The sequence below is a fragment of the Hyla sarda genome, chromosome 5, assembly GCF_029499605.1.
Source record: "Hyla sarda isolate aHylSar1 chromosome 5, aHylSar1.hap1, whole genome shotgun sequence".
In the NCBI taxonomy this organism is placed as follows: domain Eukaryota; kingdom Metazoa; phylum Chordata; class Amphibia; order Anura; family Hylidae; genus Hyla; species Hyla sarda.
The window spans coordinates 207,218,393-207,235,943 of record NC_079193.1 but is presented as its reverse complement, the minus strand read 5'-3'; the positions used below and the strand labels follow the sequence as shown (position 1 = coordinate 207,235,943).

Below are 17,551 nucleotides of genomic sequence, written 5' to 3'. Positions count from 1 at the left end.
CCGCACAGGGCGCCATAGCAACAGGGGCGCCGGGCGGCCGTGACAGCTCGCATCAAGTGTATATAATTTGTATCGCCCGACGCCCGGGATTTAGCCCTGCTTCGGGCAAGCAGCGCTAAATGCCGATGTAAAGAAGAAAACTGTGCCCTGTAGAGGAATGTGACCCTCCCCACAGGGACACAGTTTTCTGCTTTGCAGGCCGCTCCCTCTCATTACATTCCCACTTACCTCCCTCAACTGTGTCCCTATGCGGAGGGTCACATTCCGCTACAGGGCACAGTTTTCTTCATTACGCCGGATGGCTTCACTTACCCCGACCTCCTCCACGTCTCCGGGTTGGCTGGCGGCCCGAGTCTGAAGAGGGACGTCGCACATGTGACATCACTCATCAGGGCGCCACCGGAGAGAAGAGGAGCGCAGCGCAGGTCAGGTTGTCTATGTGTATGTGTGGGTGTCTGTGTGTGCATGTGTGGTTGTCTGTGTGTGTGTGTGTGTGCATGTGTGGTTGCCTGTGTGTGTGTGTGTGTGTGTGTGTGTGTGTGAGTGAGTCGGTGGGGGAATGGGGGAACGACAATGCTATCGCATTTGGGGAACCTGCAACTCCCTAATGTGGGGAAACTGCTTCTTCCAAATGTGGGGAGCTATACTGCACCTAATGTGGGGAACCTGCTTCTTCCTAATGTGGGGCTATACTGCACCTAATGTGGGGCTATACTGCACCTAATGTGGGGAGCTATACTGCCAACCTAATGTGGGGAGCTATACTGCCAACCTAATGTGGGGGACCTATAATGCACCTAATGTGGGGAAGCTATACTGCACCTAATGTTGGGAACTATACTGCACCTAATGTGGAGAACTATACTGCTCCTAATGTGGAGAACTATACTGCACCTAATGTGGAGAACTATACTGCACCTAATGTGGGGAGCTATACTGCACCTAATGTGGGGAGCTATACTGCACCTAACGTGGGGAGCTATACTGCACCTAACGTGGGGAGCTATACTGCACCTAATGTGGGGAGCTATACTGCACCTAACGTGGGGGAGCTATAATGCAGCTAATGTTGGGAACTATACTGCACCTAATGTGGGGAAGCTATACTGCACCTAATGTGGGGAAGCTATACTGCACCTAATGTGGAGAACTATACTGCACCCAATGTGGGGAACTATACTGCCAGAAATAGCGTGTAGAAAAATAAATGGGTAACACGAATACTCTACATCAGAATGTGGTCACCTAAGAATTAGAAATGAAAATATAGAGTTTCCCAATGGAACAAGGTGCTTAAAACATAGCTTTTACTAGAAATATATCATAAAATTAAGAACCCTCACAGATCAGCGTCATTAGTATCCTTTTCCCTGCAGGTTACAGTCCCATTATGGTAATCTTTTCAGACCTAGAACATAGTTGCCGAGGGTACTATAATGCCGATGCTGTCTGTTTAGAGAAGGTTTCTGAGACGCTGCAATGGCAACGCTCCTATCTCGTTCTCGGAGCTGTTATAAGCACCTTCTTCCATTGAGAAACTCTATATTTTCAGAACTATACTGCCAACCTAATGTGGGGGAGCTATACTGCACCTAATGTTTGGAAATATACTGCACCTAATGTGGGGAACTATACTGCACCTAATGTGGGGTAGCTATACTGCACCGAACGTGGGGGAACTATACTGCCAACCTAATGTGGGGGAGCTATACTGCACCTAATGTGGGGGAGCTATACTGCACCTAATGTGGGGAACTATACTGCACCTAATGTGGGGGAACATTATACTGCACCTAATGTGGGGGAACATTATACTGCATCTAATGTGGGAGAGCTATACTGCACCTAATGTGGGGGACTATACTGCACCTAATGTGGGGAGCTATACTGCACCTAACGTGGGGAGCTATACTGCACCCAACGTGGGGAACTATACTGCACCTAATGTGGGGAACTATACTGCACCTAATGTGGGGAGCTATTCTGCACCTAATGAGGGGGAACTATAATGCACCTAATGTGGGGAACTATACTGCGCCTAATGTGGGGGAACTGTACTGCACCTAATGTGGGGGAACTGTACTGCACCTATTGTGGGGGAATTGTACTGCTCCTAATGTGGAGGATCTATACTGCACCTAATGTGGAGGACTATACTGCACCTAGTGTGGGGGACCTATACTGCACCTAATGTGGGGGGACTATACTGCACCTAATGTGGGGGGCTATACTGCACCTAATGTGGGGGGCTATACTGCACCTAATGTGGGGGGACTATACTGCACCTAATGTGGGGAACTATATGGCACCTAATGTGGGGAACTCTACTGCATCTGATTAAGGGGGACATGGGACTGATTAAGGGGGCAGGGGAATGATTAAATATTTAAAAAAATATTTGTTACAAAGATTTTTTTCCTCTTTGTGTATGTTTATGGGGTAATAGGGGGGGGGGGGGGGCGCACCACAAGGTTAGCTCGCACAGGGCGCCTGAACACCTAAGGCCGGCCCTGTCAATCACTATCCAGAACGTAAAAAAGAAAACAGACGAAAACCAAAATGTAACAAAAAACAGATTATGAAGTTGATACATATAGAACTCCAATAAGAAAAATCAAAATGGATGTTCGTATAATCTGAGCGCTCCGTCTCAGACACCAGCCTCGCAGCTGTTTTACAGGAACCTTTACCCTGCATTTTCGTGGATATTGCTGGGACCTTGCTCCTGACATGATGAGGAAGAGAAAACTGGCAAATAGGCCAGAAAAACTTCCTCAGCCACTGCAATAACTGAGCCAACTTGCAGCCCTGTAGCATGGCATTCCTTCAGAACCTTGGAGAGACACTCTACTTCCGATCCTAATTCATTAGGACTCAGCAGATAATAGAGACTCAAAGGAAGACGAGAGGCTCTCTCCTTCCCCATGTAGCATTGATGGCCTACAGCTTTCCAGATCCAAGCGACCAGCGCCAAGCAGGTACTACTGCCCCATCCCCAAGTCACCAAAACTAAATTAATCTCCTGTCTAAAAGAGTACCTGTCATGAGCTTGTTAAAGGTTTTAATCCTCCAAGTTTACTCCCCCATCACGATAAACCCCCCTCTGCCTTTTTTTTTTTTTTAATTATAAAATTTTAGTATTCTATCATGTTCTGTATCTTCTGCTCACTTTCAGCCAGATCCACAGACTGGGAAGGGGAGTTCCTCAGCAGGTGTGACATCGTCTGAAGCCCTGCTGGGGAGAACTTCCTCCCTCATTCTGCTTCGCAAGGCTGAGAGCATTTCAGTGTGAGATGGGGTGTGATTGGCTGAGGCCGCACATCCCCCATCTCTGTACTCAGCTTTGCCCAACAGCTGCAAAAGGAAGCTGAAATATTCAGAACAATATTTAGCACAATATTCAGCACTAAGCAATAAAGGTCTCATGACTCTTCAGTCTAGCATGGGAAAGGGAGCTGAAATATTCAGCTCTATAAACTATGCAAAGCTGAGGTGCCGTCTGCATTTCCTGACTTTTGTCTCTGCCAGGCTGCTGCAGGAGAAAATTGCGAAGCAGGACTGCAGGTAGGGTTAAATTAAACACAAATTTACAAAATTTTATTAAGAAGTATATTAAAAAAGTAATTCAAATAGGCTAATCTTTAACATATTCATTTTATTACTAATGACAGGTACTATTTAGGAGAGGTATGCTGCAGCGATTGTGCTGAAACTTCCTCAGGCACACCTGACGATGCACTGGACACTCTCTCTGTGTATGGCATAACCTACCCTGAAACTACATCATATGCTTATGGCGCTCTGAATTTCTCTGCAAAACAACATGGGTCGTATGATACACCTTTTACATCTGCTGTGGATGACTTCGGTACCCCAGAACCTTTTTCTCCACATATCTGTGCGATTTCTGCATCCTCATTGGTTCTAAGAAGAATTCCAAATTTTTTTGTTTTTTTATCATTTGTGGAATCGGTGCAGAATTTGTGCGGAATTCCACATGATACTGCATAATTTCGCAGCTTAGTAAAAGATAGACTGTATTTAATAAAACTGTCATAATAGAATGGTTTTCGCACAGAATCTGCATGCATTCTGCACAAATTCAGCAGAAATCAAGCCCCAGTGACTAATAGGATTCAGCAGCTGAAGTCTGGAAAAATATAAGACCAGACCTATTTTTGCGAACTGCAGAATGTGGGATTTCCACAGTGGAACGGCGTCCCATTCCTTCTGTGCTGGTCTGCATCCTGCTTCTTGGGCTCGGTGAATCATACTGCGCTCAGCGTATAGCTGGCTGCAGCGATGTCCCACCTCGGCTGGTGATAGGCTGAGTACACTGTTATGTAAGGAGCTCGGGCAACAGGAAGAATGCGGGGCCCGGGCTCCTTACATGACAGTGCACTCAGCCTATCACTGGCCAAGGCAGGACATCGATGTGGCCGGCGATACGCCGAGTGCAGTATGACTGACCGTCCCCAGGAAGAAGACCAGCACCGGAGGACCGGGACGCCGATACCTGCACAATGGGGGAACGTAGGAAGGAGAGTTGAAGTTACTTCTTTTAGTTTTTGCAGCCCGGGCACAGGGGAAGTGAAATAGCTTCACCAACCACTACTATAAAGCTTTTGGTTCATCCCTAGCCCCATTTATGCAGGTTTTCAGTACAGTTTCCTTTGAGAATTTGCAGGCTATGGTGGTCACCCTTGCAAAGCCTGGTAAACTGCTCAGTTAGCTACTCTTTTACCTTGTCAGAGAAGATCAGGTAGGTTTTCTTAGAGCCCGTCTGATCTATGAAAATGTGAGACATATTATCAATTTGTTCTATCATATAGAATGCACCCTTGTTCCAACCCTGGTCATGTCCCTAGACACAGTGAAGGCATTCGACCAAGTGAACTGGTCGTACGCCTTCTCGGCTCTGGCTCATATGGGCTTCGCAGGACAATTAATGTCCACAATTTCCTTCCTTTATTCCACCCTATCAGCAAAAGTATTCACCAAAGGATCATTATCAGATTTATTCCAGATCACATATGGCATGTGTCATGTACTTATTATGGGAAAATATATAGATGAAAAGCAACATAACATATCTCTACGTTGAAGATATCATCAATTTCCTGTCCAATTCCACTGTCTTTCATATTATGTTTATTATCTCTCATTTTGGTACTTCTTAATAATACACCCCTTACTGCAATTACCAAATTACAGACCACCTATCCCATTGAATGGTGATTGCATGATGTTCATTACTTGGGGATCACCCTGTCCACTCGCATTTCTCTCTAAACAAGTATAACCACAGGGATGTGGAATTCCTATCGCCCAACGCCCGGGACATGCAGTTCTAGGCGCTGGGCAGGTGAATTTTTCAGGCCCTTAGCCCTGCTTCGGCCAGGTAGGGCCGGACCTGAAAGCCCAACAATAAGCACGGCGGCACTCAGAGGAGTGTATGGAGCAGGCTCCAGATTTAAGTCCGCTCCATACTCTACAGCCCCCAGCTGTTTTCAGTAGCTGGGGGCCGCCATGCATAGCCAGAATGCGGTGATCGCCGTGGCTGGCTATTAACCCTTTAGATCGCCGCTGTCAAAGCTGACAGCGGTGTCTAAAGGGACATGTGAATGTTCACTGGTGGTCTAGTGGGGTGGAGCCGGAGGGTTTACCTCTGTTCCCTGGTGTCCATGGCTCTGTCATTGTTAGAGCCTGGCTGGACTAGGCTCTATCAATGGATCACAGAGCACACGGATCAAAGGCGTTCAATAGAACTCTATTTATCTGCATGAGGAATCTAATGATTCCTCCTAAAAGTCTCCTAACGGACTAATAAAGTGTAAAAAAAATTTAAATAAATGTTTTAATGAAAAGACACACATTAACCCCCTTCAATATTAAAAGTTCAAATCACCCCCTTTTCCTATATAAAAACATGTAAACACAATAAAAATAAACATCACTGTGTGCGTAACTGTACAAACTATTAAAATAGAACATTATGTATCCTGTACGGTAAATAACGTAAATGTAAAAAAAAAAAAATAACACAATTGTAATTTTTATAATATCCCAGAAAAAAAGCGATTAAGGGTCTATTCACACGTACAGTATTCTGCGCATATTTGAAGCGCAGGATTTCAAGTAATTCAGTTTACATTAAAATCTGCAGCAGAAAATCCTGCGCATCAAATCTGTACCAAATACTGTACGTGTGAATAAACCCTAAAAAGTCAGATCAATGCCAGAATGGTACCGATACAAAAAACAGCTACAGGGGTCAGAAATGTGGTATGTGTGGTATCGCCGCGTCCGTAAATTCCCGAACTATAAAAATATGTTGTTAATTAAATCGCAAGGTCAATGATGTACGCGGGGAAAAAATTCCAATGTTGCGTATTTTTGGTCACTTTTTATACCAATAAAAATGAATAAAAAGCGATCAAAAAGTCTTATCAAAACAAAAATGGTACCGATAAAAACCTCACATCACGGCGCAAAAAATACTGCCCTGTATGCGGAAAATTTAAAAAGTCAGTGGTTAGAAGATGACAATTTTAAACGTATAAATTTTCGTGCATGTAGTTATGATTTTTTCCAGAAGTACAAAATCAAACCTATATAAGTAGGGTATCATCTTTAATGTATGGGTAAAATGACTGATGTAATTACAAAGTAGAATTGGTGGCGCAAAAAATAAGCCCTCATATGGATTTTAAGGTGCAAAATTGAAAGGGTTATGATTTTTTAAATGTAAGGAGGAAAAAACGAAAGTGCAAAAATGGAAAATGCATGACTGTCATCCCAGAAGAAGCCTCTTCTAAAGATGATCCACATGAAAGCCCACAAACCGTTTACTGAAGACAAGCAGCTAAGGGCATGGATTACTGGAACCATGTCCTGTGGTCCAATGAGACCAAGATAAACTCATTTGGTTCAGATGATGTCAAGCTTGTGTGGCGGCAACCAGGTAAGGAGTTCAAAGTGTGTCTGGTCTGGGGCTGCATGAATGCTGCTGGCACTGGGGAGCTACAGTTCATTGAGGGAACCATGAATACCAACATGTACTGTAATAAACTGAATTAGGACATGATCCCCTTCCTTTGGAGACTGGCAACTGGACTGGAGACAACAACTCCCAGCATGGCTGAACAGTCTGGGCATGCTGAGAGTTGTAGTTTTGCAGCATCTGGAGGCTGGACTACTATGCAGTGGCCACACCTATTTTCCACACCACACCCTACCTATTTTCCAACGTGTTTTAAAAAGTGGGGCAAAACTAAGATATTTGGGTGCAAGAATGAAACATTGTGTCGCGAAAAAAAAAAAAAAAAAAAGGTATTTTCAAAGGGAGGCGAGCCAATTGAAAATGAGAATTTTTTTTTTTAAATATGGAATCGTTTAGCACAATGTACAAATACAGCAGTTTTTGAGAATCTCCCCCAGTGTTCGCATGTTGCATTTTTACAAATTTTTTATTTATTTGTTTATTTTTTAACAATTTTACAGCGTTTTTCATACAATTTTTCAAAATCATGGTAAAAGTAACTTGTTCTAACTGCGATTTGCGCAGTTAGTGTAAATAGCCCTAGTTTGGCCATATCACATCGATATAGATCTGGTGATGGAAGGAGATGTGAGCAGCCAGGAGCGATCTGATGATGTCCTCTTGTAGTTCACAGAAAGTCAGCTGACCCAGGAGAGACCATTTAACACTGATTTTCTGTGGGTCAGACTTGTGCTCCGATCACCGATTTACACTAATGAAATGCATTGACACCGCTGTGCTTGGAATAAAACAGATTGAGCTATAGGGACAGTGACAGCGAGTGTGCACGATATGGACAAAAAACAAAACAAAACCTGAATTGCTTCTTTAACCTTTAAAGGAGTTGCCCAGGATTAGGAAAATGCTGTTGCTTTCTTGCAAAAACCGCACCACTCTTGTCCACAGGTTGAGCCCGGTATTGCAGCTTGGCAACATTGAAGTGAATAGGAATGACCTGCAGTACTACATCCAACCTGTGGACAGGAGTGGTGCTGTTTTGGTAAAAAAAAGAAGCAGTCATTTTCTAATCCTGGACAACAATTTTAATGCACTGTACATTAATGTAATTTTCTTATGCACAGTATGGTAAACTTTTTGTCAAGGCATCTGCCCAAGCTTTAAACATAATTTTCCTCTGCAATACATTATGGCCTAATAAGTGTGGATAACCTTACAGAATATTATCTGCAAATATAAATTTAATTCCAAACTATAAGGAAAGGTGAGCAAAATTGTAAACTAGAAGCAAGTAAGAGCAGGTAAAAGGTGGTTAGTCTGGTTAGTAAACACAAGGAAAATCTTAAATCAGTAAGGACTGGAGTGTTTGTAGTGTAATACTGTAAGGTTGTGAGAAAACCCCAGATAATGAAAAATCAATTATCTCAAAAGATACAAATCCCAAACTGATCGAGAATAAAATCACATAGGTTCACTAAGTTTACATATTCTTTCTGCTCCATCTCACAGCCCCAGAAACATAGTAAAACAGTCAAGGAATTCCAGCCCAGGACTAACCTCAAACATTCTCGCTGCAGTACACCGTACCAGTGCTGATGTGTGGACAACCCCATACCAAAGCACAGTTAACAGCAGCTCGTGATATGCTGGATTGGTCCTGTAGGAGGAATAAAGTCTATTAATAGCCTAATATACACAATGGGAGAAAATCAGAACTATTGCCATAGGAAGAATTAATTTACAGGTTGTCACAAATTGCTTTAAATTTAACAAATTACTGCCCACTACGTAATATATTTGGCCTAATCTGCTAAGAATACTATACAGAATTCTCTTCCTTCTGTCACCTACTGGCTGTTGCACATCAAAAAGGTGTTGCATGTCTATAAGGGATTTAATAAGCCAGGCAACCCATATATAAACATCCTACTAAGGAAATCTGAGATTAAGAACGGGGTCGGCAATTCTGGTACCTCTTTCATTAACTAAAGCAAAAAGTGCTTTCAAACTGCATTCTACAGAGGAGACCGCGCAGGGCAACTGAACACATTGGACAATCCCTATTCGATAAGAGGCAGAACACAGGATGATCCTCTCACATCAATTGTAAGCAGTGTAGGAATAATATTAAAGGGGTTACCCAGGAAAAAACTTTTTTTTATATATCAACTGGCTCCAGAAAGTTAAACAGATTCGTAAATTACTTCTATTAAAAAATCTTAATCCTTTCAGTACTTATGAGCTTCTGAAGTTAAGGTTGTTCTTTTCTGTCTAAGTGCTCTCTGAGGACACGTGTCTCGGGAAACGCCCAGTTTAGAAGAGGTTTGCTATGGGGATTTGCTTCAAAACTGGGCGGTTCCCGAGACACGTGTCATCAGAGAGCACTTAGACAGAAAAGAACAACCTTAATCCTTTCAGTACTTATGAGCTTCTGAAGTTAAGATTTTAATAGAAGTAATTTACATTTCTGGAGCCAGTTGATACATATATATATATATATATATATATATATTAAAAAAATTTCCTAGATAACCCCTTTAAGCATTCAATTTCCCTGCTGAGCAACTTTAAGAGAAGTGAAACTTTATACATATTACAAGGAAAAAAATTGGCTTTGTGTAATGCACCGACTTGCCACCTCCTCCAAATGGAGAGCTGCCTCTTTTCATTGTGGCTACAAAATGGGGTTCCTAAACAAGAAACTACCCCTCAAATAATACTGTAATCATAATTCTAAAGAGTGTGTACAATTATAATCTAGTACATAAAGAAACAGAGGCGCTTGACTGTGCTCTTCTAACAGATGGACTATTATGTTGTTTTGGTGTCTAACAGCCATGACAAATTTACCTACCCAAGTTCCACAAAGGAGGCTTTTAGACTGTCTAGAGGAGCGTGAGACAAAGACAGCATAGTCATTACATCTTCAAGGAAACCAACAAGCAGCTTGCGGTCTTCTTCCTGAAAAGACAAAAAGGAAGAAACAGTGGAAAAAGGAGACAGTGGACCTGGACACAGTGGACTTGGCAGACAGGCGGTGGGGGTGACAACTGATACTGGCAATGAACAGTGATCACCTTTCATCAGTGATTGGTCACTCACCTGATTGTAACATGTCAGTACTCCTGTAGCATAGATAGGGACTGTGGCTTTTGTGAGGACCCCATTACCTGCTGTGGAATCTAAGAGAAATTTGTATAGTAGTATTACACACATGGTCCCATCCAACCATTCACAATAATAATGTATACAATTGACTAAATTTGATATTTAAAAAAAGATATTGAGTGCCAGAGAAATTTAGAGCAGGACTGAAATTTTTGTCCACAGTAGAGATACTAAGACTTCTAATGATCATCCAGTGCAGCCATGGCCACAGGATGACTTCAGACATGGAATTGTTACAGACTTTTGGTGCGGATCCTGGACAGACCATTTACAGTTCAATGTGTGGGTGGGGGTTATAAAAACCCCATCCATGGGCAGCAAAGAAGATCTGCAAATACACCTGATCATCATTATGATGTAGATTTTAACCTCAACAATACAGACTGAAATAGGTTTTAAATCCAGTCAAACTGCCTGCAAAAACCACATGTAACACATTCATATTTGTGTGGTTATTATTAGGCACAGTATAGGAGGCATAAATTCAGCATCCTCAATAAAAAGGGACATTTTAGGACAGTTAGCAATTAGGACCATGGTATAGAAACAGAACACATTAGGCTAGGTTCACACGGCCATTGTCTTCCATCCCACTTTTCTCCCGCTATTGAGGTTAAAAGACCTTTCTTTTAATGGACAAAAACTGAAGTAAAATGATACAAATGGATGGTATCTGTTGCATCAGTTTGGATCTGTTAATGTTCAGTTAAAAACATTTTTTTAATTGTTCTAAGCATGCTCAGAAGTAAAAACGGATCAAAAATGGATTGAGAAAAAATAAATAAAATGCAAGCGCATTATTTATTATATCCATTTCTGTTTCGTTTTTTTTTTTTTTTGACGGAGAAAAAAATCCTGCATGCATCTTTTCTTCGGCAAAAAAAAAAAAAAAACTGATTAGGAAGCAAACGGGTGCAAACAGGTGACAAAGGACTGTAACTAAAACCCATGGAGATCGATGCGATCCTTTTACAACCGTTTGCAACGCATTTGTAACGGATTGCAGAACAGGCATGTATTAACGGGGGCTGACGGTAATGTGAACGAGCCCTAACATATATTTGTTATCACTTACAGTGACCTCTTAAGAAATCTTGATCTTATAGTAAGAAAAAATAAAACTCCAAATCAGGCGCTTCTCCCAATGGAAGATTTTCTTTATTTTTCAGAATAATGCATAAAAAAAAAAAAAAAAAAAAAAAAAATATATATATATATATATATATATATATATAAAATAATAATAATATTATTATTAATATATATATATATATATATATATATATATATATATATATATATATTTTATGCATTATCCTGAAAAATAAAGAAAATCTTCCATTGGGAGAAGCGCCTGATTTGGAGTTTTATGTTTTCTTACTACAAGATCAGCTATTCATGCCGACTTCCCTGGATGATCGGGCACTCCAAGGCTGCTGACCCGCTACTAACAGGCTGATATAGATGTTATGCTCTGAGCATAACCAACTCTGGTGAGTGCAATCTCATTATCACTTATGTCTGCATCCACAATGATAATACCCTAGGATCGCGCTCCTCCCTTTGTCTTTTTAGTGCTCTTAAGAAATGTATCTGAATTTAAGACTAATAACTATATGAATGCATAGGTCGTTACTTGCACTTATTTCAAAGATTTTCTGCAAGGGCACAAACACTTACCAATATTTTCCTCAGATAGCCTCAAAATTTCCTGGAACTGTGGCTTTACCTAAAATGACATTCGCATTAAATATTTATTCAGTTAAATATCAATACCTCATCAAACATTAAACTATTATAGCTACTATAACTTCCAGGGGTTATCCAGGAAAAACCTTCTTTTTTATATCAACTGGCTCCAGAAAGTTAAACAGATTTGTAAATTACTTGTATAAAAAAAAATCTTAATCCTTCCAGTAGTTATCAGCTGCTGAAGTTGAGTTGTTCTTTTCTGCCTTACAACATTGCTCTCTGCTGACACCTCGTCTCAGGAACTGTCCATAGTAGGAGCAAATCCCCATAGCAAACCTCTAATGCTTCGGACAGTTCCTGAGACAAACAGAGGTGTCAGCAGAGAGCACTATGGTCAGACAGAAAAGAACAACTCAACTTCAGCAGCTGATAACTACTGGAAGGATTAAAAAAAATTAATAGAAGTAATTTACAAACTGATATAAGAAAATGGAATTCCTGGAATACCCCTTTAACATAACATGAATAAATAATAAAAGAGAAGGACAGCTCTCTTCAAGGTTTGTCTGGTGCCAAAGACACATATGTAGAAAAAGATTAGAGCAGTTAAATGTGGTGATGAGGAAAGTGGTTTATTCACCCAAAGACGACAAGCTTGACAAAGGCTTAGGAGTGAGCGGAGACATTGCCCTCTGTGATAGGTTAGGTAAATATGCTGCTTCATTCATCACCATATTTGAGTGCTTCAGTCTTTTCTTCATTTGTATCTCTGTATTTGTATGCAGTGATCCAGGTTGCCGGCACCAGATAACTTTTCTACATTTATATGGCTTGAGTACATTTAAACTAGGAATAAAGAAATAGAACAACATTGCAGCATGGACTTGTAGAGCAAGTGTGTCTAATGTCAATGAGAGTGCATACCAAATACCATACTATGGCCCTCATTTACTAAGCTAGACCCCACTCGTTTTTGTCGGGTTTTTCCCAAGTTATTTTGGCGCATACAGACCCTAATTTACTAAGCTGAACCAGACAGTTTTTATCGGGTTTTGTAGACTAAATTTAGGCGCACGCCTGTGCGACAGTGTTTGCGACATGTTTGGCAAAAAAAAAAAAAATGCATTCTCAAATATAACTCTGAGAGTGTGAGAAAACCCTACAAAGGGGTGGGGCTTATCAAAAAAATGGGCGTAACCCGAAATTTTTTCAAAAATCACTCCTTTTTTTGTCCAAAACTTGACGAAAAGTGGAGAAGAGTGAATTCTGAAAACCCAACTGCCAGAGGATGGCGCAAAAACAGGTAAAATGGTTAGTTTTTCCACCAAGCATGGTTTTATGGGCAATATTAATAATCTAGGTAAACCAAAATTAAAAAAAGACTGGTTCACCTAACTCGCCTTTCATCGGGACTTATATTCCTGACTAAATAGGATATATGGCCAAATATTTTTATATCTTAAATGTGTTGAGATTTTAAATATATTTTTAAAATACGGTTTACTTTGATGTTTGCATTGTTCCATGGTGGTACTTTTTAATTTTATCTGTGATCTATTCAAAATCTATTGCACAACTTTATTTGTTGCATTGCTAACATAATCCACGTTCATCCTTTTTCTTTCATCTGGTATGTAGAATATTGTCGCTTTGGCTGGCAGCCTCAGTGTCCAAATGAATGCTTAAAGTTTTTCAAAAATTTTGTGAGAAAAAAAAAAAAGTGTTATTTCTTAAATAAAATCGCTATGGTTCAAAGAGCACATCTGGCACCCAAATTTAAAAGGTGTACTCCGGTGGAGCACAATTCTTTTCATATCAACTGGCTCCATTAAGTTAAACAGATTTGTAAATTAATTCTATTAAAAAATCTTCATCCTTCCAGGACTTTCTATACTACAGAGGAGGTTTAGTTGTTCTTTTCTGTCTGATTACAGTGCTCTCTGCTGACACCTCTGTCTGGTTGTTGTGGTCTCTTTCCTCAGTTGTTCACAGACCGGAAGAGCCACTGTTTATTCACTCTTGTTTTTCATCCCTTCCGGTGTGGAAAAAAATTAAACCCTCGTGCTCCAAAAAAAAAGACGTGAGACAAAATAGTAAATAACTAACGGAAAGTAGAAGAGGACAAAGAAAAAATAAAAATGATATGGGCACAGAGTCTGAAACATGTCTCAGACAGTGTGCACCAGGAAAATCCGACTAACCTGGCATTGCTTTGAGAAAAGCCGAAAAAGGGGAGTGGTCTGTCACAAAGGGGGCAGGACCAAAGTTGAGCGTGGTTTTACAACTCAACCTATTTACTATTGAATTCACAGAAAAAGCTGGTCAGAAAACTTTCCCGAATCTGTGAATCCCCATAGTAAATAGAGAGGAATCCTGCAAGTTGGAACAACATTTCACACTAGTAAAAACCCAACACTCTTCGTAAATGAGGCCCTATGTGTATATAGTGTATCACACTCTGCTCAATACTGGGACACAGAAACACCCTATGTTACCACAGAACACAAGTATTATACGGGTGAAATCACACATAGCATAAGAGGGCACCGATACAACACACTTCACAGAACTATATAGAACTTATAGACCTATAAGCCAAATTCCCACACAGATGCCCAGGCACATCAGTTTTGAGTTGAGCATGATACACTATATATACACTGGCCCTTATTTACTAAGAGTGTTGTGTAGTTTTCTTTGTGGGTTTTAATTCCCTACAATTTTATTTCTACGGTATTTACTAAAGTTTCCCTACATTTTGCTTTTTTTACACATACTCTGATCTGTGGGATTTTCCTCAGCTCAAATCCACCACATTTTCTGTGGAAACCTTAATAAATATGTTGCTTTTGAGTGAAAGGTACACGCCCATTTTAGGTGACCACGCCCTTTCCCTGACAGCGACGCCCCTTTTTCTGGTTCTGTCAGTAAAATGGAGAGTTGGTCGGGTTTTTTCAATTGTGGAAAAAATTCTGGCGCAGGTCAGGTTTACAATAGTAAATCAGGGCCACTGAGTGCAGCATTTGATATGCACACTCATTGACATTTCATATGCACACTCATTGACATTGAACATGCTTTCTCTATAAATCCTTGCTGCTCTGTTGTTATATTTCTTTAGTTCTAGTACGTATTTGCATGGATAGCAGGATTTCCATTTGTCCAACTATCAGCATTTAAAGGGGTACTCCGCTGCTCAGCGTTTGGAACAAACTGTTCCGAGCACTGGAGCTCGTGACGTCATAGCCTCGCCTCCTTTATGACATCATGCCCCGCCCCCTCAAAGCAAGTCCATGAGAGGGGGCGTGACAGCTGTCACGCCCCCTCCCATGGACTTGCATTGAGGAGGGGGGGGTGTGACGTCATGAGGGGGCAGGACACTTACGTCATGAGCTCCCGACTCCAGCGCTCGGAACAGTTTGTTCCAAAACGCTGAGCAGCGCAGTACCCCTTTAAGACACTATCTAGGACACGGCTTTAAGACACATACATTTTTGCGGTTTTGTGCCAAGTCAGATTATATCAAGTTGTATTGTTCTATGCAGGTATGAATGCTGAAATCATCAAATATTATATACAAGTAAAACCGAAGACCTTACAGGCCGATTTCTGTCAATGGGAACAGGATAAGTTGGTTTAAAGACTTGATCTAAATCTTGAGGAGAACGGTTTCCTCCCTGAAAATGTGAGGCTCTCTTCCCTGAGGCTCTGCACACACACCAGTATGCTTGCAGTGGGTTAGTTTAAAATGCCAGTTAAGTGGACAGGTGGTGTTCATTTTATGTGTCTCAAAGTGATGCCAAAAAAAAATAAAAAATCTAAATATGGCATTACTCCAACACAACAAAGAAAGGGTTTTTACCTTTGTGTTAGTAAATATCTTTCCGAACGTTCTGCACAACCTCCAGAAATATCTTGAAAACTCATGAACGCAAGCTGTTGATGCAACATTGATGCGGCCCACTATCTCAATCAGTTGTGGTAACCTGCAGAAGAAGAGTTTTGCGACTTAGAGAAAGAATTTTATCAGTATTAAAAACAGAATCCCAGTATTGTTTAAAAGCCAATCTAAGGTCTGTGGAGAAAAGCTGCATGTGGCTGAAGAGAGTCAAAGGCGCATAGTTCTCCGAAGCTGCCTGAATTCCTTTTACTACGCATAGGAGAGATAACAGTATAACTGTACGGCTAATAACATTGAAAGATACAAGGTGTAAAGGCAAGCATGGCACATACTACTTAACAACTAAATAATTCGCACTGGACTGGAAGGTCCTGGTTGTTTTCATGGACAAAAATAATTGACATTTCCATCAGTAAAAGTGTATGGAGACTTTTGCAATTTTTTTTTTTTATTGACACCATAAGTGATTTGGAGAATAGTGATCTACAAATACCAAAAGTATGTACTCTTCATGGTTGCTCTCCTGCACCCACCTATACTGAATCCCAATCACAGTGCCAGAACGAAAGCAGTAGAGACATTTATTACTCTGCATTACTAACTGAACTTCTCTTATGTAACAAGGTAACATTATTAGTAATTTGGACAATGTATTTAGGTCACCACAATAGTGTGCACTTAGCAATCTCAGTCAGGCCTATAGACAGTGAATGGAGCAGCAGTAACTCCACTGTATTTATATGGCGGACGCAGGACCCTTGTTATTATTGCTGGGGATCTGACCGCTGGGACAACTTTGGATAGGTGATAAATTCTATAGGCGGAATGACCCCTTTAAACCATTTTTTTTATGTTAGGGATTGCAGTAAAAGGGGTACTCCGCTGCTCAGTGTTTGGAACAAACTGTCCCGAACGCTGGAGTCGGGAGCTAATGACTTCATAGCCCCGCCCCCTCATGAAGTCACACCCCACCCCCTCAATGTAAGTCTATGGGAGGGGGTGTGACAGCCGTCACCCCCCCTCCCGTAGACTTGCATTGAGGGGGCAGAGTGTGATGTCATGAGGGGGCGGGGCTATGAAGTCACGAGCTCCCGGGGCCGGCTCCAGCATTCGGAACAGTTTGTCCAAACGCTGAGCAATGGAGTACCCCTTTAAAAGGAAAGTGATACATTATTTTATTAACCAACATATGAAGTTATATTATCCTGTATATTTACTGAGACACTGAAAATAATCTGGAAACCCAACTCACAGTTGATTGACAACCCAAAGTAAACTTTCCCAGCCAGTGGTTCCCTCGTGTTCCAGCTGGTAGTCATAAAGCTGAAGGAGTGCAGCTAACTGCTCACGGCTGCCAATGATGGTCGCTACATCTTGAAGAGGTGATATAGGGCGTGGAAAGCGAGTAACTAAGAAGAACGATCAGAAAAGAAAGTGTTAAAAACACATTACAAGCTAGGGGAATTTCCAAATAAATCAACTATAAGACAGACATAAAGAGGTTAATACTGTCTGTAAGCTCTAAGCTTAACTTGAAAGACTGTCATAATTACTCAAGTACACAGACAGGGTCAACAGAGGGTAAAGTGCTAAACAGGGACTTTTCTACAATAATCAATGGTTAAACAGTAAGCAAGTGACATTTCAGAGGCGTAACACACACAAGCCGTTTGTCCCTTTTGTGACTCTGGTCGCTGATCATAAACGGAGGTACACACCTTGTGGGGACGGACCAGAAACCACTGCCAACCAACACAACATACACAAGTTTTGCTCAGTTTTTCCATTAA

General features: G+C 41.1%; 1 protein-coding gene across 7 annotated transcripts in view; it reads right to left on the bottom strand.

Annotated features, from left to right (window-relative positions):
- Window positions 1-17,551, bottom strand: part of RELCH (RAB11 binding and LisH domain, coiled-coil and HEAT repeat containing) — a 173,100-nt gene that overhangs the window by 36,240 nt on the left and 119,309 nt on the right. For 5 of the 7 annotated variants that reach the window (XR_008844106.1, XM_056520990.1, XM_056520991.1 and 2 more), the window contains 6 exons: window positions 17,014-17,170; window positions 15,723-15,846; window positions 11,849-11,897; window positions 10,103-10,182; window positions 9,855-9,961; window positions 8,558-8,657 (listed from right to left, as the gene is read on the bottom strand). Coding sequence is in view for 6 of the 7 variants with exons in the window: in XM_056520990.1 (XP_056376965.1) it covers window positions 8,558-8,657; window positions 9,855-9,961; window positions 10,103-10,182; window positions 11,849-11,897; window positions 15,723-15,846; window positions 17,014-17,170 (617 nt within the window). In the remaining variant the exon portion in view is untranslated. Of the gene's footprint in view, window positions 1-8,557; window positions 8,658-9,854; window positions 10,183-11,848; window positions 11,898-15,722; window positions 15,847-17,013; window positions 17,171-17,551 lie in introns of all 7 variants that reach the window. The other 2 variants (XM_056520987.1, XM_056520988.1) reach the window with 1 other exon arrangement.